Source organism: Cygnus atratus, chromosome 2 (assembly GCF_013377495.2).
Source record: "Cygnus atratus isolate AKBS03 ecotype Queensland, Australia chromosome 2, CAtr_DNAZoo_HiC_assembly, whole genome shotgun sequence".
In the NCBI taxonomy this organism is placed as follows: Eukaryota; Metazoa; Chordata; class Aves; order Anseriformes; family Anatidae; genus Cygnus; species Cygnus atratus.
Genome location: NC_066363.1, coordinates 41,604,825 through 41,631,021, shown reverse-complemented (window position 1 = coordinate 41,631,021; position 26,197 = coordinate 41,604,825). Strand labels below are relative to the sequence as shown.

Sequence of the window (26,197 nt, the reverse complement as noted above, 5' to 3'; positions counted from 1 at the left end):
TCCAAAAGACCTCCTGTTTTATCCACATGCATACATGTATCTGACACACTCATACGCACATGCAAACCTCAGGGAGGTGTGAAAGAATGTGAGACATATGGATGACCTGCATGCATACATACTCACATATGTATAGACACACATTAAACACATACTTCATATATTGACATGGTATGGCATCTAGAATCTGTATTCAATGCTTGTTGGTTAGTTTCACTTCTCAAATTAACTGACTTGTAGACCACCCAAAACTAAAGAAGCCAAGATATTGCCCCATCACTTTGAAGTGCTCATACTTTCATTGTATTGTCACACCTGAAAAAACAGGCAATGATGAAGGGATTTCTATGTGAAAAACAAAGCTTTAGTGTTTTAAGAAGAGCCTGTTGGGAAATCCTTTTTGGGTGGACCACAAGGTGGGGTGTAAGAGTAGCATTATAACACCACAAGGTGAGCTGTAAGAGTAGCATCAAAGCACCCCAGGAACTACTTCCAAATAACTTTCCCATACATAACAGTGAAAAACTGCCACTGCTTCAGTTAACACAGTCTTGGCACAACTCAACGAGTGCCTGAACCCTGCCTGGCCGCTAGTGCTGCAGCCCACAGTGAGGATATGTCAGTGGTTAAATGTGGTTTTGTTTTTCCTGGGTTTCACTCCCATTCCATATATGTGAAACTCCTTGTCTGCACAAAAGCCCCTACACTACAGTGTGTCTCACTAGGAGGGTAGTGCAGCACAGTTTGCTTCCCACTGGATGCGTGAGAGCAGTGGTGCTGTAAAACCAAGTTCACCTGCCCTTCTTCAAGAACCCAGTGGCACCTCAGAGAGAACAGAACTGTAGAATCACAGAATGGTTTGGGCTGGAAGGGACCTTAAAGATGCCCTTGTTCCAACCCCCTGCCATGGGCAGTGACACCTCCCACCAGACCAGGTTGCCCAAAGCCCCATCCAGCCTGGCCTTGAGCACCTCCAGGGATGGGGCATCCACAGCTTCTCTGGGCAACCTGTGCCAGTGCCTCAACTCACTCTGAGTAAAGAACTTCTTCTTTACATATAATCCAAATCTACCCTCTTTTATTTTAAAACCATGACCCCTTGTCCTATCACTATACCCACTGACAAAGAGTCCCTCCCCAGCTTTCCTGCGGGCCCCCTTTAGGCACTGGAAGGACTCTAGAAGGTCTCCCTTCTCTTCTCCACACTGAACAACCCCAACTCCCTCAGTCTGTCAACAGAAGCACAGATGTGAGCCTTTCCTAGGGAAGTTCTCCCTGCAATGAGCAGATCTGGGGTTCTCTGACCTGCAAATTTTATCTGCACCAACGTTAACATTGTTAAATACTTTTAGTGACCATGACTTCAATAAATTTATGGAATCCCACCTTTTAATGTGTGTTTTCTTCACTATAGTATCTTGTGTTTTATCACTTAAACACATGCTCTGTAACAAAAAATACATTAAAACAAAACCTGGATAATCCTTAATCAGTACTGCTCTAATTTCTGATCAGTTTTTTGTGTTCTGCTCCACATTTTACCTTCTCTTCCTCTGGCATTTCACCCCCATGCTGAACAGATCCAGGCTGTTTGATCTGTTCTCCTATGGAAACCACCTCAGATCCTTCACGACTTACTGCCTTTCTCTACATCTTCTAGATGTCTCCACTTCTTCACATAGTTCTGGACCACATATTTATGGTTTTGGAGATGAGCAGAACTCGAACCGAGTCTGATGTTTCAGGTATGAATTTCTCACAGATTTTATGCAGTGGTTTGTAGTGTTGTTCCACCATGCTGTTTAGCTGTCTATTTTACTCATAATAATTTCAGGTGTTGAAAGGCTTCCCACTGTGCCTCCAAGATGTTTCTTCCATGTGATTATAGCTAATTTAGAGACTATTCTTGTGTTTGTAGCAAAAGGATGTGCCCTCTGCAGTGCTTTGCAATTATTCACACTAAAGCCAGCCTTCATTTTATTATCATCTGATAACTTAGAAATGTGAGAACCTTCTGTATTTCTTCACAGTTAGCTGTAGGTTGAACTGCCCCGAGTAACTCCTTATCAACTACAAATGTTATCAGCACGTTATTAACTCCCTTTTCCAGACCATTTAGAAATATCTTGCACAGTAGTGGACCCAGTCTGAGATCTCTGGGACATCTCAAAAATTTTGGTAACCATCCTCCTTCAAGAAAAAGATTTCCTCTCACTTTTGGTTCTTGTCTTTTAATCCTTAATACAACATCTTTTCCTCTTCTCACATGTGCTTCTATTTGCATTCAAAACATTTACCCAAACACAGTGCTCCTTCAGTAACTTGATTACCTCTCGGCCCTTACAGGATTCATGTTTCTAATATGTTTGGAACTAAAAAGTTCTGATTTGTTTTGTATTTGTTAGCTTGCTCCACCATATAGAGCACCTGAAAATTGTTCCTTCTTCAGCAAAGCATACTGAAAGATTTGTTGCCTGTCAGGCACCTCTTTCTCCTCAAAAAGACCAGTCAACATGCCTACCACCTATTAATGCTGTCTGTTTCCTGCTTCTTGCTTTGGAATTATAAATAATATATATATATATATATATATACACACATATATAAATAATAAAATGCTTGGAATAAAACCCATCCTTCGATGGGGAGCTCACAGCAATGATGAGCTCCCCTGGAAACTGCCAAAGGGATGTCAGCCTCAGAAAGTTAGGGCAATGATGAGGCAAAATCTTGCTACTGAAGAAAACTTATATATTAGTGGTGAAGGTATTTGTATCTAATTCTGCAAAAACCTGATAACAGAATAGAGTATATAGAGTATATATATACTATATATATATATATTTTTATATATATTATATATATATTATATATATATATAAGAGTATATATATAAAAGAGTATATATATAAAAGAGTATATATATGAAAGAGTATATATATGAAAGAGTATATAGAATATATAGAGCAAATATATCAAGTAGATAGAATAAAGTATGAGTATGAATATATTCAGCCCAAATACACCATCACAGTTTTCACCCGCATAGTATAGTAACACTACAAAGTTAGCCGAGAAAATTCAGCTTTAGTTTTAAGAAAAAAAAAAATGCTGAGAGATATCTTTTAACATTTAGAAACAAAATCTTTTTTTTTTTTTTAATTAGGATAGTGAGATAAATCTCATTTAACCTATTGATCCCAAGCCCTACTTTTCCTGAAGTATCTTAATTAAAAAAATTAACAATCACAGAGTTATACATTTCCCTCTTATTTTTCTGTCATAAGCTGTCTTCTGTGACTACAGAAACATCCATTTCCTCTCATCTGTATTTATATGCAAATGTATCACAGCTAGAAACACACTGATTTACTCATTTTTGAGTTAAACAGTTTTGAGAAAACTCCATAAAGTGTTACGCAATCAAAGCTTAAAAAGTTTTTTGCCATTGACTTCAAAGGGCAGGGCTTCCCTACACAGAGAAGCTTTGGACAGAAAGGTGCGTAGTAAACATGATAAAAACACGTATCTTCTTAGGCTAAAGGTTTTTAACTTTTCTATTTCTTTTCATTGAAATAAACAAGTGTAACTTAAATACTTGAGTTGTCATGAGTACTAGCACTGTTAAATACTTGAGTTGTCATGAATACTAGCACTGCTATGTCAGCATAGCTGAGAACAGTGATTTATTTTCTTCCCCCTCATCAGTGAAATTCAGCTTGAGGAGTTTACATCTACCATCTACTTGTCAGAGCATTACCTTTATTTTTAGATTTTAAACAGAGATTTCAGTATTGGCTTTAAAAGAAAACAGTTTTGCGATGAGATGTTTGATAGGGAACTACAATGGAAAATCATTTGACCCAGAGAACTGATGTGAAACCAGCCTTCCAGAGTCATTCTATTGAATACAGTTTAGCTGGGTTTAAATTGGTTTTGCTAAGGATTTATAACACCAGGGGTCAGAAGCTCAGCTGGTGTAAGAGTGCACCAGCTCCAGAACCGATCTTATGGATCAAGTAATATGTTGAAAAAAATGGAAAAACTGAAGATAAATTATTTAGATAGCTTTCTCAGTCAGTTTGGGTGAATAGAGTTGTTTGTTTTCATTTTAAATAAAACCTGCTTGAAAACAAATTTTAAAAATCTGCAAGTGACAGACACTAAAGATTTTTGTAAACATTTCTATTTAAATTACTTTGTCCAAATTTTGTGGGGGAACTCCTGTACTTAGTCCTGAATAAAGAGCACTACATTCCAGAGTAAGTCAGTACCTCCTGTTTACTCTCTTCTTTTAGCTAGTCCTCCCTGCTTTTTCCAGAAGTAGTATACTAGCTGACATCCAAAATATTGCATGAGCAGCACAGCAACAGAAACAAGACAAATTTTACCCTTAAGGAGATTTTACAGAAAATAAGAGAATTGGATCAAGGAATGAACTTGTATCCACCTATTCAGAGGCCCTACAGGCCTCTGCAGAGGCCTACAGGCCTCCGCGCACCCTCTCATGGATATGTCCTGTTGGGCAAGGTTTGTTATACTATTAGTACAGTATAATATTTTATCTGATCTCTTCAAATTCACATTTGTATTTACTCCAACCACTTTTGGCTCCTGCAAGAAGTCACATAGAGCTTGTGAGGCTGCAGACAGCACTTCTGCAATGGTGGAAATTTTGGTAAGACAGAGCTTGAAAAACGAACTGTATAAAATACAAACTAAACAGGATGCATAATTAACAGCCTCCTTTCCTTAGAAAACTTTTTTTTTTTTACTTTGGGGATGGCAGAAAGCAGGTATTTTGGATGGACTCTGCCCTTTACAAACATTAACATTCTCTTAAGGTTCCAAAAATGGTTCATCAGAAATACCAACGGCTTTTTGAGAAAACAGTGCACACAAGTGGAGTCAGTCAGAAGAACAACTACCCTGGACTCCAGCCAAAAAGATGAAATAAAAAGTTGACTCTGTGCACATTTAAAAAAAAAAAAAAAAAGAAGTCTTTTTTTCCCCTGTTGTCTCACTGCTTTATAATAGATTTTAGAGGTGGTATTTTTTTAACAGTGTTCTGAAAGAAATAAGATAAATAACCTTGTGCCCTCTAAAATGTAAAAGAATACACTCGTAACAGCATAACAGAGATAATGGATAATCTAATAGGAGATACTACTCTGGAATTTTTTGAAAATTTTATGGCTGTCCTTTCAAATTTTTTAATCCACACTGCTACAATCTGTATTCCAATGTTAGTTAGGCTGAATCTATAGGGACCCAGAGATAAATGTCCTTTATCACCATAATAAAATGATAAGAGAAACACATTTTTGTGAATTTGTTCCCTTCAAAAACTTTATCTATGGAAATAGAAAACCATCATGTTTCTGAAGACAGTAGGGCTTTAAAATATACATTTTATATTCAAGGCTGAGTTTAACCTCATGAGCTTTTTATTTTCTTAAGCATTTATCCATAAAATCATATAAAAATATCTTGTCTAACACACAACAGAATATGCTCAGCCTATATATTCAATTTTACTTTGTTCAGCCTTTTTAAAAATATGTTGCATCCAAAAAAATGAATCCACTTTTAGTTATGAGCCCATATACAGATTAGAAAGACTAATTTTATTTATTTTTTTTCTTTTTCTTCCCATCACGATTGGTGCTCTAGTTTGAACAGTATGACTAAGTTTGCTCTTGCCATCCAGCTGCCCTCCCCAGCGCTCGGGACATCTGCTTGAAGCTCATGGGTGGCAGTAAGTGGGTGTAAGATGAAAACTAGCCCCATTTCCCTACTTACCTCTCTTTGGTGTTCTCTAATGTTGGTCCTTCATGTTGGTTTCTCCCCAGCACTGCCAAAACACTCTCCAGGATCCTACCTGAGTTTCCATTCCCTTCTCCTGAAGTCAGGGCATTCTCTCATCACAACGAGCAGCCCACAAATGGGCCACCATTCACCAGCTCTTCACCTTGTGCCCTGGGGACAGAAGTGCCCTTCGGGGACTCTCTGCTCCCAAACTTTTCACAGCCCACTTCATTATCACTCTCAACTTCCACCTCATGAGCATTGATCAAACTCAATATGCTCTGGCACCAGACAGGTTTCTGATCAATAAATTACTCTGTTTTACATGGTTCAAAGTTAAGCTTTTATTTGGTTTTTAAATTAAAAAAATAAATTTCGTTATTAAATAGTGGAATGGGTCTAAACTAAGGTTTACATATTAATTCACTTGCTTTAGGATACCAGAGAAATAATTAAAGTATACCACCCAGCCAAAACTCTGTTAGAAAGCTCAACAGTGGCGTAATTCAGTTAAACAGGAGAAGAAAAAAAAAAAAAAGTCTTAATGTTTACAATGAATGTTAGAAGTAAACCTCTGATTTCAGTGTCATCCAAATCTAGTTTCCATCGCAAAGGCAGTCATTGTATTCAGAATACTATACCACAGTGCTAATGTCATCGGCTTCATCTGGTTTCTTTTGCCTGCTTGGCAGGGATTTCAAGTACTCAAGGTGCCTCCTTGCATCCTCCTGATTTTGACGGACGTAATAAACCACGTACGAGATCACCATGGTGAACCAGCCAAACATGGTGACCAGCATGGCGTAATCGGTAGTCTTTTTGGGAAGGTTGCAGAGGTCGGCATCATTGGCAGCATTGAGGAAAGGTCTCCCAGCATGTTCATCCAGCACAGAGGTCTTGCAGATGACGTTGTTGGCTGTCTCGTGGTTGGAGGCCATGCTCCTCAACACCTGCTGCAGCGTGCAGTCACAGTGCCAAGGGTTGTTGGCAATTCTGGCTCTGGCCTTTAAGTTGTTGAAAGCGTTTTTGTGCACGCTTTGAATCCGGTTGTCAGACAAATCCAGAGTCTGCAAGGTTTCTGCCACCCCTTTAAAGGCATGTTCATCTATAAATTCAATCCCGTTTTTTGATAAATTGAGGACTCTCAGTTGGTGCAAGTCCTTAAAAATCTCATTGGGGATAGACGTTATCTGATTGGAGTCCAAATAAAGTAAGACCGTTTCTGGAGGAAGATCTCTGGGTATTTCCTTGAGGTTTGCATTGCTACAGCTGACATTTAAACCTCCGGAGTGAGAACAGAGGCAGCCTTTTGGGCACATACTGGCAGAATGAAAGCACAGTATCATGAGGACAAAACTTTGTAAGAGCAGACACATGGAGAGGGAACGAGTTAGCCACAGGTCTACCAAATGCATGCTGGGGTGTCAGCATAATCACACAACCATTTCTCATTCAGCCAACAGTGGTGGGAAAAGGATCGGCAAAGCTGAAGTGTGGCTTCATTTTCTTCGGTGGAATTAGCAAAAAATGACTAACGTAGGGACTTCCTCATCGTCAATACTCTTCTTAAAAGCATACCTGCAACGAGGAAGAAAAGTTCCTTATACCATAAACTCCAATCCCAATTTGATTTAAAAAAAAAAAAAAAGAAATAAATGAAGGCAAAGTGAAAGGCAATACCAAATAAATGATCTATTATCCTATCAGTGCAGCAGAGTATTTATTCAGGTACCTCCTATTAGCATTAATCTGAGTTTAGTACATAAATCCCCAGGACACTTTTAAGAGGATAGACTACACTCATTACAAATTACACAGGTTCAGGCTTTAATACTTATTAGAGGAGGCACTGGTTTGTTTTTAAAAGCAGACTTTTCTAAAATACCCGTAAAAATAAATTACATTTTCCCTTGCTAAAGTAGAAGGTGCATTAGCAGGACTTAGAAGTTGGATCTCCAGCAAGTGACTGGTAAGTGAGGAATTTGTGATGGTTAATGTGAACTTACCTTAAAAATAATTTATGTTATTTTCAGTACAAATCATAGTTAAAGTGTTTCCTTTCTAAGGTACTTTAAAACAACAAAAAATTACTCAAACCAAATAATGTTAGAAGACACCACAAAAATCCATCATCTCCTTGTTTTATGCCCCTATTTCCTTCTTGCTTTTGAATGCTTATTTCCTGTACCTCACAGTAGTTTGTGAGCTACTGTCAAGACCCATGGAAATAATTTCTACTACCATTTTTCTTGAAAATTTTCTTTACATTTAAGACGGAGAAAAAGAAATAAATACAATTGCCAAAAACTCAATCCCCAAACCAAGCAAACTTCACATAAAACTATGTGCAAGCCAAACAAAAAATGTTTTTCATGGCATGTAATTTGCTAATAGAACATACGAAAAATAGTGTTTCTTCTTCTCTACTTGCAACTTGGCTTAAAAAGAGTAAATATCCAGAAGCTTTTCCATTTTCTTCTTTAATTGGAACACAAATACAAAAGTCTAAAATGCTGACCTATAAGGTTTCAAAGACAACCTCATTTATTTTTTCCCTTATTATGGTAAACTATGAATTTCTAACCACAGCAGGTCCATTTGTTTTCATGTGTATGCCCTTTGTCTCTGTAGCAGCTTGGATATTTGCAGCCTTCATGTTATATTTACATATAAATGATTTTTTTTTCATACACACAGTGTAGTCCACTGAACAATAAAATCCCTGCAGGGAGGATGTGTGTAATTGTACAGGAAGAAGAAGAAATTGTATTGCAATTATATTTGCCTGCAGAATTCACATACTAACTGCATTTTTTGGCACATCAGAGTAACATGGATTAAACGTGTCATGGAATCTTTCAAACACATAATGCACACTTTATTTAGCCCTTTTGCTGAGGTTTAGTATGTCAGCAACCCCACAGGAAAAAACATCTTGAGAGTATGTACATTATGTGTGATTAGTCCAATGCTACGGCTTGGGAATGACAAAAGTCCACCTCTCACTGCAATTTCCTGTATCACCACCACTTTTCAACATATTTATTGATCAAAAGAGAGATTGCCCAAGAGCCTAAACAGAAAGTTTATGCTCTGGCTCCGTAACACGGAACAAATACCATAAAGTTTCATTCTTTTCTTAAAAAGAAAGGAAGTTGTTAGCCATTTCTCTTGTGAAGTTAACCCTGGAAAAGCAAAACCATTATCAAGGGAAGTAAGCAGAGCACAAAGAGCTGAAGAGCTCCCTATGAGGAACGGGAGGTGAGGCAGCATCTCCACAACCAACAGAGAGCCCTGCATGACACATGTGAAACAGGTTTTACAGAAAAGAGGCCCACTGCACTGAGTGCATCCATGCCATCTCTCCCTATGGCTCTTGGGTCACTGCAGTGTCCGGTCTTCAGATCAGACAGAAATCTGCTACAGTAGGAGAGGAGCTACAGAAGTTGTTTTTTCCCAGCCTGCCCAAAAGTGCTAAGTACTTGCTAAAATGTGCAGCCCATTCGGAGGCCAAGCTGGAGGCGGCAGCTGCTCCCTCTGGCAGCTCCAGGCTGGCAATCTGCTCCTCCCTCCCACAGCCCTGGGTGCTGCAGCAAGAAGGTCTGTCCCCACAAAAAACCAGCCACCTATTTTCTTTTCCCTTCACATTTATGTGCCTTGCTACCTTGCTGCACTGAAAGAGTAGAAGAGCGGTCCAACTCACCATCGCAGAAGTAGTAGGCATCGTCTCATCACCTACTACTCTTACACAGCAGTTTTCCACCAGTGATACTGCAAGAATGGACTGGGGTAAAAGAGCAGAGAGCTGCAGTAGTCTCCGATGCTTAATTTTGCAGAGGCATAAAAATCCTGCTGTTTTCACCATATTGTGAGGATTAAACATAATTTTCGCTTCCTTACAGGCTAAAAAAGACTATGAAAATCCTGATGAAAAAAATACCCAAAAGATAGAGTGTTTTAGCATATAACCTTCTCTACATCTGTACCAGCACCTTCAACAGCAAAAGACAGCATCAGTGACATGGTTATGAATCTATCAGAACTATCTTTAGGAACTGCTAAGACTTAGATAATTATCAGTCCCTGGATAGCAATGCCAGACATCAGAAATGTGACACTAAAATCCATGGCGATGCTACCAGACTCAGCTTTTTTTGCACAACAATGTTCATTAAGAGCATAAGAGCGTGGGAAAAAGTCCATGTGCCAACCTGAAATTACACCGTGGATCCTGCTGAGACCTCCATAGCACAGCTATGCCACCAAATATACTGTGTCAAAGAGGCCCCAAGCACCAAAGACAATGTGGAATGTCTTCATCCCAGTGAAGACAAGTGAAGCTCTTTTTCTTTAATGTATTAATATGTTTAGAGTGGAAGGAGTAGGATCATTACAGACTGAGCAGGCAAATGTTTAATGAAGCAATGCGTCTTCATAAGAGAATACTCAGTAAATGGGTAAAGAGGGAGAAAAACTCCCACTGTTTTAAGTTGTTAAAAAGAGCAAATATGAGTTTAAACCTGTAATTAACTATCCAGCCAACAAAAACTTAGCTGAGCAAGAATAAAGCTCAGCAAATTCTCGGTAAATTAACTGGAAGCATTCCAACGGGACTCAGTATCAGTCGAGGGAAACAGAGCTTTGTTTACTTCCACAATCAGAGTATCCGATCCAAGGGATATCTGTGGTTTGGGTTCCACCAACAAACCAATACACAGCACTTCCTTGACAGGCATCCTACCAACTTCAACAAGACAAAAGAGAACTAGGATCTGACCTTTTGTAATGCCAAAAGGAAGATTTTTGGCTTCTTGAGTATCTATTGAATTTTCTCGGCCTGGAACACACTAAATAAAGTAGAAGGTAATGGAGGTTGGAACAAGGACAAGAGAAAAAAACAGACAGAAAAACTAAAGATTACAGAAAAAGAGGTGGAAGACAGAATTAAAATAAACATATGAATTAATTGGAAGTTCGCAAATAAAGAAAAAAAACATGGAAAAATAAATTAAAAAGTAAATGAAGGCACAGGGAAAAGAAAGCAATACTACAAGCACAGATAACAGCAAGGCTTAAAAAGGCATTTTGTGTACATTGCTAAAATACAAGTACACACAGAAAACCTAACATGTAAGTCAAATATTGCAAGGCTATAAAACTACAGAGTGAAGACGACAAGAAAGAATTTTTTAGTCTTGCAGTTTTAACTGGTTTCAAGCTTTCCTCTTCTCATGCTCCCTCAAGACCACTCACTCAGTACAAACATCCAACAGTGTGGGAAAATGTACACAGCCTGAAATCCTCAAGGAAAGCACATTTGCTCTTAAAATACAGTGAGAGTTGTACCAAGTTCCAGGTGTGAGGTACTTGCAGAGGTTTGCCTTTCCAGCAAGCAAGGTGTGTAAACTGTATCTTGGCACCTGAGTGCTTAGCATCTGCGATACTACTGATTCAGGTATTTAATTAATAACTCCTCCCCACACAAATGTAGTGAGGTAAAGAAGTAGTAATGCCTCTGACTACTCATCTGGAAAAAAGGGCCTGCAGATTTAGCCAAGTCACACAGAAAGGCCATAACAAGCCTACTTTCGATATTAATTTATGCTATTGTGCCTTCAGAGCACGATAAAGGAAATGCTATAAAGATCACAGAGAAGAGCACAAAAGTGACACTGAAACAGACTGAGAATTTTTTTTGGACAATACTAAGACAACAAAAGGCATATAAAAAAAAGAATCAATCGCATATTTAGCTAAAGATGCCTGACCTAACAAAAGAGAAAAGGAAAGGCAATGGGAAATAGTTTTTTTTTTTCTATTTTAGAGTGGACGCTTTCAGAGTCTATGTGGCAGCTCTTCAGTCTTTACCGAAGTGCTCACACACATGCAAGCAGTTTGTCACCGGCACTCCACATAGCTTCTGCCCCCATGAAAAGTCAGAGAGAAGCAGCTGCCAGTCCCTTGCACTTTAAAGCCAGGCACTGCCAAGTACTCTAAAGCAGAGACCAAAATCAGCCTTAAGAGCTGTCCTACAGTATTTCAAACACACACACAGAGCCTCCCCAGCTGTCAGGATCAGCTTGCATCTCCACCAAGATGAAGTCATTGGAGCCCCTTGTTAATGACACTCTTCCTGGAAATTTCCACCTTCCAAATGAGAGGAGGGAGAAACTCACTCTCTGATTGTTCATCAGGTTCCTTCTCCATACATTGTCTATCTAGATTGCAATAAGGTGCTCCAAAGATTATTTTCAAGCACTACAAAAAACTACCCAAGCAAAAATTCCTAAGCATTTCTGCTGAGGAAGGATCAAGAATATCGCTCTTGTGCTTATTCATAGGGACGATCTCACAAGAGAAAGACAAGGCTGACCTGACCCATTTAATACAAACATACGGATAGGATGATTCCTGTCCTAAATCACAGCAATGAGGGACGCACATGAAGTCTGTAGAACAGTATCATACAGGTTCATGCAAACATAAGGCCCCCAGACTCACACACAGTATTATCGCTCCTCTTGCTTGCTGTCCAACAGTGATGGAAGGAATCATCATCAGCTCTCTGTAGTCAATACCACACTGGCCTTCAGTAGACCGCAGATTGTTCAGAATCTTCAGTGATAGGAGATGGGAAGACATTTAATTGTTGTTGTCATAATGATTCACAAAGAAGCAGAGAATGGTAAATGGAGAAAGATATGATCCTAAAAAGCCATTCTGGTTCCCTAAGCCAACTACCAGAGACATTGGGCGAAATGTGCTCTTCTAGCAATAACAACTGCATAAATAAATTTGGGAAAAGGCTGTTTCTTTGGGATGTGTTTTCATGGGACCTCAACAAAAAAGACAGAAGGTGCTATGGCATCAGGCTGCAGTGGAAGCACAGACTCCTTTTGAGCACAAAAGACATCAGGAAACATGCTTCTTCCTATCATAGCCCTGTCCCTACCCACTGTGCAATGTCCCTCTCTTTCCCCTTTTCCTTCTCCAGGCCCTGATAGGCTCATCACAGTTATCTGACAGAAAACTGGAGGGGTGAGTTAGCTGCACCTGCCCTCTTGGAGCCCAAACCCAAGAACAAGAGAGTGCAGCACTGCCAATGGGGAACATACAGTCCCAGGGGTACAAGAAGTTTTTATCCCCCGGGTAGGTTCAGAAATTGCTCAAGGCTGCAAAGACATGGCAGGAATACAAAGGCATGACACAAAATGAGTTACAAACAACAAAAGGCAGAAGCATGCAAAGTGTCCAGCATAAGCGGGATTGCTGTCCTGTCCCAAAAACACGAGTGATACTAGGATCAACTACTGTAGCACTGGATCCTGGGGGAAGATGGTGAGGGCAAAGGACAAGGCAAGCTTGTGGAGTCAAGCCTGGACGCACAGTATGAAAGGGAGAGCATAACCGTCAGCCCCCTACAGATTTTTATGTGGATTCTAGGGTCAGAAAGTCTGGCTACAAAGGATTTTCACTGCTGATCTCTTACGCCAAGAGATAGTTCCATCTCAGGCTTGACCATCTGTGCAGATTCCATAAGCTAAATTATGTCGTCTTTGGCATTTGAGCAACTACACCATCCTCGTGGTGTGCAAGGAGAGCTGGATGTCACACATGTCTCACTGTGAAGGAAATTCGGAGATAGCAGCTCCATTTTCTCTATCAATAATGTGCTAGAATAATCTCTCTTCTTGTCATCAAAGCTGGATCCCCTGATGAAAAAGACAGCAATTCTCATTCCAGCAACGTCAGTGGGATCACAGCTAACCAGAGATGCTCAGCATCTGGGCCCACAGTTTGTATTTGTTATTACTGAAGGTGCCAAGATTAGAGAGGAATTGCTTGTTATTGGAGCCTATATGCTCAAACCAGCAAGCAAGAATGGCAAGAGGAAAAAGACAGAAGCCAACAGACCGGCCACAGGGGTGGCCTGTTGGCTGTGTAATGATCACTCAATCTGTTTGTTCTGTCACTTTTTGACCTTCAGAAATAACAGTGTAGAAGAATTACACACTAGCCAATTTCTGAAGAACCTGTGGATTGTAGGGTCCAGGTACGCATGTCTGTTCTACAGACCTCATCTGCGGTCCTCATTTGAGAATAGACCCCACATTGCACCACAGAGCTCCACGTTCCTTGGGATCACAGAATCCACCACAATCATCCCCAGCTTTTCTGCTAATAATGAAGGCACCCCTGTGAGCAGCTGTGTGCCCTCTATGCTGCAGATGGGCTGCACATATCATGGTGCCTCCCGCCCTCCTCGTATATGACCTGTACAGCCCCCACAGGAAACTAAACTGCTCATACTTGTGTGTACAGCTCTAGTGTCTTCAGAAGGAACTCTCAGCTTCAGTGAGTCCTAGAAGCCTTCAACAGATCCCGACAAAAAAGGCACAACTTTCAAAGCCCAGTCCAACTCCTGACAAACTTCTGTAACTTCTTATGCGTTAACAGTGGAAGTCTCATACAGAATTAGAAAAGCCCAGGAAATAAAGACTCCTATATGGTTAATTTCTTAGGTATCTGTTGCAGCAAACTTGCAATTTGAATAAATATTAAAATTTTATAACTAACAATCCATTAAAAGGGAACACTGTAGCACGATTATTGTTCTATTTGACTTCTAGTCAATTACAGAGATGTTTTATAGCTTTGAAACATCAGGCATTATTGTTAGCTTTTTGTCTTGAAGACATTGACTGTCTTTGTATATAGAATAGACATGCTCATTGATAAATCTAGTCACCAGTTTCTCTATTAAAATGGGCCTTAGCTTTGCCATATCGAATACTTTTATTTTAAATCAGGTTTTTCAAAATATCCACTGACAAAGAAAATACTCCTTTTTTTAATGAATTGTTTTCCTTGAGCTCATTTTCCTGTAATGCCAGTCAGTTTGTTACTGCATATGCACAAACAAGCCTTACTCTCCACATCCAAACATGGCTGTATTTTATGTCTTTGTACTCCTTTCTTTTTTTTTGCCATTAATATAGTCACATAATGCCATACACTAACTTACATCTAAAAACATTATCCTGCAGTGATTCTGTTAACAAGATAGGCACAAGCTGGAGACTACAGGCTAAAATTCATAGGTGATTCCCCCATCTAAACACTCCAGTTTGCTGAAGAACTAAGGACAGGACAATTTTACCTGAACCAAAGAGCTTTGCCACCACTACTCCCAACCAGCTGCAGATGCCATATTTACAAAGAACCAAAACAGGAAGATTTCCACAGGAAGAATTATTTCCATGCATCCTATTAATTTTTAGCTATGGGTTAGTACACACCTTCCAGTAAGCTACACACTGGCTTGTCCTGCACACCTGCATGCTGTCTTTGTGAACAGCTGAACCTCTGGAGGCTAAGAGGGTCTGTGCACACTGGAGGATAAAACCAACGTGAAATCCTGTCTGCCTGGCTGCTCCAAGAGCTGGAAAGTGAGGATAACTGCAAGCTGGAGCTGAGCAGGAGCAGCAGGACCCAAAGGAGAACACAGCATTTTTTTCTGATTTCTGTGCTGCCTGCTCACTACAGAATGACAAGCTTCATGGGTACCAAGTGAATTCCTCCAGACAAACAACACAACTCTATAAAAAAAAAATAAAAATACAGCCTGTGTATTGTCAGAGGGGAAGGCATCCTGGCACGCTGCAGTCAAGGGCAATCTCACTAGCTGTGCACACACTCCAAGCTGGACAACTCAGCCCTCTCTCTGGCTCCAGGATACTGCCAGGGAATTCAATTTAGCATCCGAAACAAGAATCTGGCGTCGAGTCTCTGGAGCCAGGGTGCTGGCAACCTCCGTCTTTCAGGCGCCTTTCTCTGGCACTCCCTAAACGCAGTGCGGCTGCCTGGCTGTTTCTCACCACAGCTACCTTGAAGGTAGGCAGTCACAATGCTATAAGCAGCAAACCAGGGAGATGCCAAGAGCTGCCTGCAAGGTGCCAGATGATTTAAATTCCCAAAAGAAAGTCTCCAGCAATGGAAGACTTTCAGGATCTCAGAGCATGGCACAATGGAATCCTAAAGCAGTAACAGAAATAAATGAATAGAAGCCAACAGCAAATGAGGTGAGAAAAAAGGGGTGCAAAAGATCACTGATTCAGTGAATAATTGAAATGTCATGATTAATCACTGTGAGCCTGAACTTCAATTAAATAATGGATTCATTTTCTAATGAAATACCAAATGTACTCAAACTATAATATTCTCCCTCAAGACAGCACTCAGAATGAACATCAACATTTTGTTCCCCAAAACCTTCCTGTATAGATATCTTTCTAATAGCTGCTCATCATAAAACATTTCTAGTGGCAGAAGCATACTGTATAGGTACAGGTTTATAGATCTTACCCTCTCTTAACAGAGTAATAGAATGGTTAAGGAGAGCCAAATGAACATTTTAAGCTATAGTTACTTTCTGATTGTGAGATCACCAGATGTATCACTCTTTATTACGGATTAACAGCTTACCTAATTATACTGTGTGGGCAAATGAATCAGCACTTTAAGATTGATGGGTTGGGTTCATGATAAAAAAATTATTTGACTTTTCTCCTTTTTCATCTCGTCAGAAATTATTTTATAATTCTCTGCTGATAAATAATTGTGTGAAGCTTAGCAGATTAAGAACAGATCAATGGCAAGAAAAATATTAGCCATTATCTCCTATCTTTCCTAAGATGCTTTGCTCTTGGAAGTCTTCTGCGGCAACATATTCCTTGGAATGAAATCTGATATGCTTGATGGAAATTAAAGGAACAGATGTCAGGGATGGTCTTAGTTCTCTTTCTTTCAAGCCCTAACAAAGAATGGATACAGTTTTGCTTTTCTAGTGTCACCATCCCTTGATTTTTCAACGATGTTTAATGCTGCCTACTTTTCTCAGTTATTGCCTGCATCCTTTTCAGACGATTTAGACTACGAAGGGTTCTCATGCTTTCTCTGAGCAATACACCCTACTGGGAAATATAAACAACATTCTGTATGCCTACCTATGCCATTTGAAAAAGGAACCAAAACATTACATATACTTATAGTGCATAGGTAGCATCAACATGAAGTAAGCAAAAAAATAGAAATATAAGAAACAAGCTGAATATCATCAACTGTTGAACATTGTTCATCATTGTCTTTTCAAGAAATTGGCTTGATGGTCTACAAAAGAATGAACAAAGGCTCAGGATAAGCTGGTCACTCCTCAGCAAACATATCTGTGAAATGGACTTTTTTTTTTTACTACTGTATAAGTACACGAAGAACCATATTACAGACACTTAAGGGAAATGCTCCACCACAGACAAATGACTGTCCAAAGTGTTCTCCAAAGCCATATAATTTGTTTCTAGATTAATTATTAGTGTGCATTAGACTCAAAACCATTTTTAGAGTTTAGGATCATATTCCATCAATTCTCAGTCACATTTTCTGTAACACTAACTGTTCTGTTCTAGCAAGAAAACCCTTTCCAGCAGCAGTCAAGCCAATCCTCCAGATGATTTACACTAGAAAAAAAATATTCTTAAGGGTTGAAATAATCTGAAATGGAAATACTTTATCTTTTCCAAATAAAAAGACCCAGAATAAAGTCTATTCTACAGCCTGGTTATGAACTGAATGCACAGATGCCTTTCATGATTAGGCACTGCAGTAGATTTTCAACAAATCTGATAGAATCCAATGTAAAATGTTTTTGACATAAAAGGTCAATTTCACTATATTTGACGATATATTTTTCTCCCATATTATAAAAGAACATGAGCCAAGTTTATAAGAAAAGTGATTGGTTTGAGCCATATCCTGACTCTACCCAGTAGCTCATGATGGATGCTCCTTCAACTCAATTCTGCAGTATCATATCAGAGAAAACGTCTTCTTGATCTCAAGATAATTATACTGATCACCTCAATGATTACCAGCATAATCAGTGACAAGTCTTGCAATTTAATCTTGGTAACTGCATCTGGTGACTGCAGATGGTGTCCTTGTCCAAATTAAAATCTTTTTTTTCTTTGTTTTGCACATTGTAAATCTAACCCCCAGTAATAAGAATGTATTCTCAGAAACTAACAGGCCTTCAAGGTACCCCCTTTCAAAGATAAGCAAGGTTCAGACCATCTAGAGACCTTTATTCTACTTTTAAGGGCACTTATTTGGTTTTGCATACTGTTATCTTCAGGCTCATTTGAGGTTCATCCAAATGTTTCTGCAACTTACTAGACAGTGGGAAGAGAGAAGTTGTAATTAAGCTGGGGAAACTGCTGCTAATAAAGTCAGCAAGGCAGAAATAAGCGTGCAAACCTGAAGGGACCATTCAGCAAGGAACATGCTAGCGGCTTTGTAAAGTTGACAACAGTTGCACGAAGCAGCCAGCAAGACAGCTGCTGGTTGCAGATACCCAGGCACTAGGGAGCCCTAGAAGAAATAAGATGTGTTACAGATTCCAAAGTAAGACAGGCAAGGGAAGAGGAAAATGAAGCAGAACGTGACTAAAAGATGCTTCTTCCAAATGACCCATTGCCACAGAGCAGGTCCCCAGTAACTGCTACAGGTCACTGCAGATGAGACCATCTCTAGGGTTAAACACCTCAAAGAGAAATAGAGATGTGAGCAGAGACAGTGTCACAGACATAGTTTAGCATCCACTTTCATATGCTTTTGTTGTTAACTGGGATCTGCTTTACCTAGTTGTGTCAAACTACAGGAAACCAAGGCTGCTTCTTTCCATGCACAACTGCCCAGTGACCAAAAAAAAAAAAAAAAAAAAAAGAGCAATAATCTATGGCACAAGGAATTTGTAAGAAAAGAAGCCAGGACAGTAGAAGCTACTATTAAAATGAAACAATCTGATTAAAATCCACAAGATGAGACCACAAAGAAAAGCAACATGCTTCCACAGTAATTACTCTGTATGAAAAAATATCTGAAAGAGGGGGGAAGAAACCACAAACTAAATTAGCAGTAGGGGACAGTGCTTTAGAAGCACAGCAGTTATTAATTCAGCTCCTTGTGCTTTCAAATAAACTGGGTGTATAACAGTATAACAACAGGACCTCTAAGATGCATACTAAAGTAGAGTAACATATAAATAAAAAAAAGTTTATAACATTTTTATATAAAGAAAAATTATAGAGTTTGAAATTACCAATTACAAATTCTTAAGTTAAAGTGAAGGCTATATACCACAATAACGCAATGTTTTATAATAAAAATTAAAATAGATAAGTATCAACTAATTTCAGAAAATGGTGAGAGCAAGTATGGAACAATTATGAGATCAACACACAATTAAACAACTTTGAGAAGACATTCAAATAACCTTCTGGAACCAAGTGACGCACTGACTACAAGCCATTTGGGCTTGCTGAAGAAACTGTTTGATTACTATTTGAAACTATTCAGCCTGCACACTATCGACATGTATAGCTGAGAGCAAAGTGCCCATCTGCAACAATGCACACATATATACTTCACGTTTCTGCACCAAAGATGTCAAGCAAAGTATCATAAACCTCTACCATATCAAACCACTCACCAACAAAAACGCATCCCCAATTTTAATACCTTAATCCATGAACAGCTTCAAATAACTATAATTTCTTCTTCATCAGCTTGCCAGAGAAGCATATCTTTTTTCTCTCAATGTATGCAATAGTACCAGGCTAATAATAGATTTTAGTCCTATATTTAGATATCATTACAGCTCTACAAGCTGAACATGCAACAGCCTGGAAGAGTTAGGCATGGGGCTTTTGTATTTCCGTGAAAGCAAGGCTAGCAGCTTCCCATCAGGACCCAACGCTCACTTGTAGCTCTGCTGGCTGCTATCGGCATTAGAGCCCAAGGAAAAGGCCAGCTAAAGCACAACCTCCGCAGCTCCATTTCATCTGAGGATCTCCTGGGCAGCAGAATCTAGCAGCGGAAAGCTTCAATGCCATCTTGTGCTGGCAGCATTTCCCTAATTAAGAGTTTAAGGCCAGATGGAACCATTAGATCATCTAATCTGACCCCCTGCCTATCATATGACGTATCGTTTTACCAGTAAACCTCATATTGAGCCCAATAATTTAGGTCAGGCTAGAGCATGTCAGAACTGAGGAGACTGCTGTGTGCACAAGGCAGTATCTTTTGTACGAGCTGTACTTGTACCACCCTACACCAGGAGGTAACAGAGTGCCTTCAACAGAGCCTGAATGCACCCAGAAAACTCACTTCCATCAATATACACTGTAACAGTTAAACACACTTTTCCAAGAAGAAGCTAATCTAGCTGAGAAGTCTGCTCCACCAGGACCTAGACAGCAAGCAAGAATTACACAGGTTTCAAAAGAAAGGCTATACTGAAAGATTCTGTTATGCTGCTCATCAGAAACAGTTGAATGTTACCACTGGTCTCCAAATGAGAGCTAGAAACACTAGTTGTTTTTTTTTTTTTTTTAACATCCTGGTGAGTTACATCAGGCCCTCGGCTGCCGTTAAAGGTCTTTGCAAATTACATGTGTTCCACCTAAGCAGCAATCAGGATGTTTTCGTTCCAAAATGACTGCTCTGGAGCATCCCCAAGGCTTCCCAGGAAGTCAGGTAAAATCCTTTTATTTTTTAAAACCATGCACTGTTTTTCCAAAGTCATAACAAACTCACAGTATAAATTTCTCTTCAGAGGACATATGATCATAGAAAGTTGATATTACAACTTGATGTGGGAGGCTGAAATCCTCTAAGGGTTCTCTGACCCTTACTCAGCAAAATATTTAGCCTGGTTGCAACTTAGCAGCTTGGTGAGAGGCGAGCCTTCAGCGTTCAGGGGGCTGAAATAAAAGTTGTTTATCAACAATCACTAAATAATAGGAACAGCTCTAAAGAAAAAATGGATTGGCATTTCTCAGTGGAAATAAACACCAGTCTTTATCAGACATGAAATCTAGCTGTGCTAAAAACAAAAACAAGACACAGCTGCTTGATACTGAGTGAGAAGAGATTTTCCAGCCAGTCAGTTATTCTTCCCAAGGAGAAAAGAAAAGAAAGGAAGAGCCAGAAGAAAGAATTGCAATGGCTGCTTCCCAGATGAGAAAAAAGTACTGAGGTCACCTCTTTTCTAAGAGAGAAGAGGTCTTTATTAGCAGTACCAGAGCACAACAGGAAGAGACCAAAGCTCAGTTCAATAAATACCTTATTTTAAAGACAAGAGTACATCAGCTTTCTGTGCGTCCCCATGGAGGTTGTACAGCCAATTTGACTTTGGCGGAGCTAGCTGATACAAAAAGCAAGAGTTGGGAAGAAAAAGTCTTGATTAGCTGGGCAATGATCCAATGAGCAAGACACTGGAGGCTGCAAGTTCACAGCCAAAGAAGCTCAGGTAGAAATAATTTATAACAAATTAATTTAGGTCATGATAATGAAATTTAAAGACAAGCGGGACACAATTTATTTTACTAAGGCTTGTTGAAAAGTGAAAACCAAGCAGAGCCAACAGTAGGGCTAATTTAGCTCTGGTTACAGTTGATATTGGCACTGTGATAAACTCAACTTGACATATTTAGAATGGGAAAAGAATTCAAGAATAGGCTTTAAAAAAGCAAAACAAAACAAACAAACAAAAAAACACAGGCCATCTCCAGTAGGGCAGTTCGAGCTCAAAGCCATGCCACAACACAAACATGGCAGGACTACCTCATTGGGGGGACTGGTTACCAACACCTGCACTGCCAAGCCAGCTCGGAGCAGGAGGGAGGACAGAAAACCCCAATGGGAGAAACCCTCATAAGAGCTGCAGTCCCCTCACAGGTCACCAGACAGTGTCAGCCATGGGGTGGCTTGGTGCCCCATCGCTAAGGGCCTTGCAAGGCCCCTCAACAGGTTGCCTGGAGGCAGCCCGGGCTCGGCTCCAGCGCCATCACGTCCTCAGCTGTCCTCCTGCCACCCACCCACCTTTCCCTCCTCACGCTGTGAAACATGGCAGGAGAGGGGAAAACGGCAGCCACTTTGTAATGGATGAATGCAGCAGTTTGCAAGAGGGAGAGATGAAAAAGCGTTAATATTAAAGTAATAAAGCTTGTGGCCATTTTTCAGTCTGATATGCGTAACACCATAAAACAATGCTTAAAGGCACTCACTTCTGTTCCAAACCACCTGCATGGTAAGGCACCCTGCTATTAGCACAGAAGTTGTTTATTACCAGTCTCATTTCAGTCTGATTCCAGGAGAGTCATAAAACTGATTTTTTTCACTCAGTACAAGAGCCCAGGTGGCCCCAGGTTTTCTTTGGTATGCCAAGTCTTGCTGTGTCACCTGTGATCCCTCCCCGGTTGCTAACCCATTCATTTCTAACAAGACATATAAAAATCACGTCCGAGAAAATGAATCCGTCCTCAGCACTTGGCACATGTACATCGTTCTTCTTTTCTGGTTCCTGAAGCAGCAGCAACTCTTGGTGAGGTGTGTTTAGCATAATTATAAGAGTGGCTTTGTCTGCCAGCATGCATCCTGCATATCCACACGCTCCCCAGAAATATTCTGGCTGGTGGTAGGTGAAACCAGATCACTAGTTCCTCTCCCAAAACAATTTCCTCCAAAAAAAAAGTAAAGGATAAGCAATGAAATGTAATAGCAGAGCAGATAAATAAATGGGCATTCTTTTAAAATTAAGATTTTTGCCTTTTTTTTTTTTTTTCACAAATAAAAGCATACAAATTCAAAGCTGCTCATAAGCTTGTTGGTTTCCTCTGTAAGAAACAAGTGTTAGGCTATAGGGGCTCTTTATAGAGATGGCTGAGCAACAAAAAAAGTCCTTATCTCACTGACAAGACTACCAATTCAAGGACATAAAGATGGGGGATAGAAGAGTGGTGATATGTACAGGAGTGTTCATGGCAGTCGGAATTGTCTGTGGAATTGCAGGAAGAGCAAAGAAAGAGAACAAGAAACTGCTGTCACACTTGTGCTCTCACCGTGAAGTGAGGAAGCCCCATATGGGAGTTTCACAGGGGTCATCTGAGAGGCCACTGAAGCTCAAGAGCCTGCAAGCAACCTTCTTACAATCTGGAGCCCAGAGAAATTGCCAAGCATTAACGTACTATAAACTACACCATCTTTCTGGGAGCTTTGAAATAAGCTGTGAATCAACCCACCATCAGCAGCACCAGCTTCCCATTGACTGATATGGCAGAGAGATGGACTGATATGGCCAAGGACAGCAGCATAGTCTTACCTCATATTTACATATTTTCAACAATAGAGGGGTAAACTGTCCCCCTCCTTTTCCTCTTTTTAAGAGTCAATGAACTGCAAAGGCACCTTTACCTCTTTTATGCATTCAGCCACACATCTGAATACAAGTCAACAGTTCAGGACACCCAGACAACTCCAAATGGGCTATGCAACCACGCTATCAAAACGCAGTCTACATACTATGAGTATGTAGTATGTCTACATACTATGAGGAATGGTAAAACAAACGGTAAAACAAACCATACCACTTAAGAGCTGCACTTTTAAATTTCTTATTCTTATGCTCCCCATCACAGGAAGCATCGCATTGTTTATTCCCCTACCCCTAAGTTGCCATAGATGCAATACTATATTGCTGCACCAATGCCGGTCCTATATCCATAAGCTGGTTCCTATCTGAGCACCTCCTGCACTCTTGCTCCTTCTCTTCTCCCTTTCAGTCAGCCAAAGGGACACTCCAGTTCCACCCTGACTGATGGTGAGAATAACAGATCAGCCCATACGCAATAAAACAGACTTTCACAATGCAGTAGTGCCATGCACACCTTCAGTGCCAGTCAGAGTCTGGTCCAGGAAAAGTTTGTCTGCAACCCACAAGAATGCTTACGGAAAACGTCAGATTTTACATCTCTTGAGCTTCACAGAGAAGCCCGTCCTTGCAACCCTTTATTTCAATCTTTGTCAATCTTTGTCAGCCTGAGGAACAGCCCACTGTTAAACCTCAGTTAACACAGCAATGTCAACCAATTTTCAAGCGGACCTGTGATAGATGATCTGAATTTGAAAGCAGCCAGTGTCCACCAGGCAATAGCCATGTGTTACTGCACCCCCGGGGTTCTCATGGTGCTCTGAAGTATCTCTCTTGAGCACAGAAGGGAACCACTTGTAGTCACAGCATTAATAGTCACCCCATATTGTCACCACCATGGACACACACCCTCATCAACAGGACTCCTGTAGACCTCAGCCCCACGTCTGTGCTGTGCTGTTCAATCAGCTTCTCTCTATCAGCTGCCTTGCTGCTTCCAAAACAAACACCCTCTCCCAAATGTACGGTCACTAGAGAAAGGAAAAAGAAACTACTTTAATTAAAAAAAAAAAGGCAGTTGTTATTCTTGAGAAGAACAGGCACAAGGACGTATCCCTTCAGCAGGAATGCATACAGTCCCAGCCTTAACTGGAACGTTGCTCAGTAACGAATTCTTTAGGGTTAGAGCAACTTCTTCCCAAAATAAATTGAGGTAGTTTCTTGACTTTCATGGCCACCACAGAGGATGCGGAATGTGTGCTATCAGCTGTGCTATGGCAAGCCAGGAGACTGCGTTCTGGCAAGCACACGGTTCCTCAGGGCATGAGTCTCAACAAATCCTGCAGGCAATTATGATGACTCACTTCACTTGCTATCCTTTCCATTGGGATATACAACCTCTCCCTCCACCAAAAAAAATGTCCTCATGCAAACAACCCTTCTAAAATTCTTCAAAGTTGCAACACTGAAATGCACTTCTGCAGATGCAAACATCTCACGTGAAATAGGGAGAACTGGGTAAGTCAACAACCAGCCCCGAAGGTGTTTTACAACTTCATCTACAATATTAACTCACCAGACTGTTACTTCATACTACAAAGTTACTGCTATGGTTGCACAAGCAACTTCATTAAGAATGAGTGATTAGTTCTCCATCAATGGCTTTAACAGCTGCCTTAATAGTGCAATCATTTATTTATAACAAAAGAAATACTAGCCTTCTCTTAGAATGAATGTTAGTCGTAGATGAGAGGAAAAAAAATATTTAAAACCTGCTGATAATTATTTTATTTAAAGTTATTAAAATACTCCCCAGGCAAAATTTTACATTCCACATTTACTTATTAAAATGTACACATGGCTCAAAATTGGTGGATGAAGAGAAAAAAAATAATTTCACATCCTTCCCTTTACGATGACACTTTCAGTTAAGTCATTTCATGTTTCTGCTGCAATTTTCATAATGCTTGTATCAAAGGTTGCTATTGACATTTTAATTCATTTTTCAATGTTATTGGAACACACGTTTTCTGATAAAATTGAATTTTATGTAAGTCATATTTTTATTGATGCAACTTTTAAAAATTTTTTAAAAATTAAACCCCGAGAAAACAACTTGTGTAAAATGTTATAAAAATGAAAAATTTCAATCAAAATGCAAAATTTAAATAACATCCATTTGCCTCTCCTACTAAAAAGATTAAATTTTTTCCTTCAGAAGTTTTTCCATCTGTAACTTTCAGTCAGCTGTCTTCAAAATAAAGAGAACTCCCTTCTTGATTGCAGTGGCGGTCACAAACCCTTATGTACATGGGAACAAAGTGGCCCTGTTGACTGCTGCTTGACTGGACTCGGGCTCGGGCTCTTAGTACTGATTAGAAGCTGAAGCTTGGATGGTTATGGAGAGGAGGGGATAGGATGTGTCTGTACAATGAGATGCCTAATACAGGTTACATTGTGAGTGAGCTACCATGAATCAAACACACACTGCAACCCTGACTCCGCAAGGCGGATTAACAACAGAAGATATGCTGAGGAATGTACTGCTAATGTTTGCTTCACACTGCCAGCAGAAAGCAGCCCAGGAGATGGCATACCTTCTCCTGGGATTAATTACCGCTACATACGTGATCTCCCACCAGTTTTGAGGCAGTGCCACGGTTCCCACTCAGAGCCATTCCCACTGCGTGCAGGAAGGGGAGCGACCCTAGCAGACCTTCACATGATGTCAGGCTGAGTCTGAGTCTTCACTGCTGTTCAACCCCCTGAGAGCGGTTTAAAGAACCCTGAGGAGCAGAAGGGATTTTTAAAAGTTATTATTAACCTGAAGTTGATGGAGTCCCATGGGGAGAGTAGATGAACACTGACAAAGATCTGTAGCTCTGACTCCACTCGGTGGGGATATCCAGATTCCCTTTGGAGGACAGCGCTTATTAACCTACACTTCCCACTGGTGGCACACACTCAGCAGGAAAGGGATGATCTGTGCTGTACAACCCTGTAAGCGCTGGGATTGCCAAGCTACTGCTGGGCTCAGAGCTTGTCAGAAGCTGGGAGCCCAAAACCTGCATCTGCACCCTGCGAGGCAGCAGCTCCAGGTCCTGCTGAGCTCGGGAGCTGTCA

General features: G+C 40.2%; 1 protein-coding gene across 7 annotated transcripts in view; it reads right to left on the bottom strand.

Annotated features, from left to right (window-relative positions):
• Nucleotides 1–6,131: 6,131 nt before the first annotated feature.
• LRRC3B (leucine rich repeat containing 3B) overlaps nucleotides 6,132–26,197 on the bottom strand; it is a 212,321-nt gene continuing 192,255 nt past the window's right edge. For 5 of the 7 annotated variants that reach the window (XM_050708875.1, XM_035556461.2, XM_035556457.2 and 2 more), the window contains one exon: nucleotides 6,140–7,386. In XM_050708875.1, the coding sequence (XP_050564832.1) occupies nucleotides 6,444–7,223 (780 nt within the window). In that variant the 5' untranslated portion in view covers nucleotides 7,224–7,386 and the 3' untranslated portion in view covers nucleotides 6,140–6,443. Of the gene's footprint in view, nucleotides 7,387–26,197 lie in introns of all 7 variants that reach the window. The other 2 variants (XM_050708876.1, XM_035556462.2) reach the window with 2 other exon arrangements.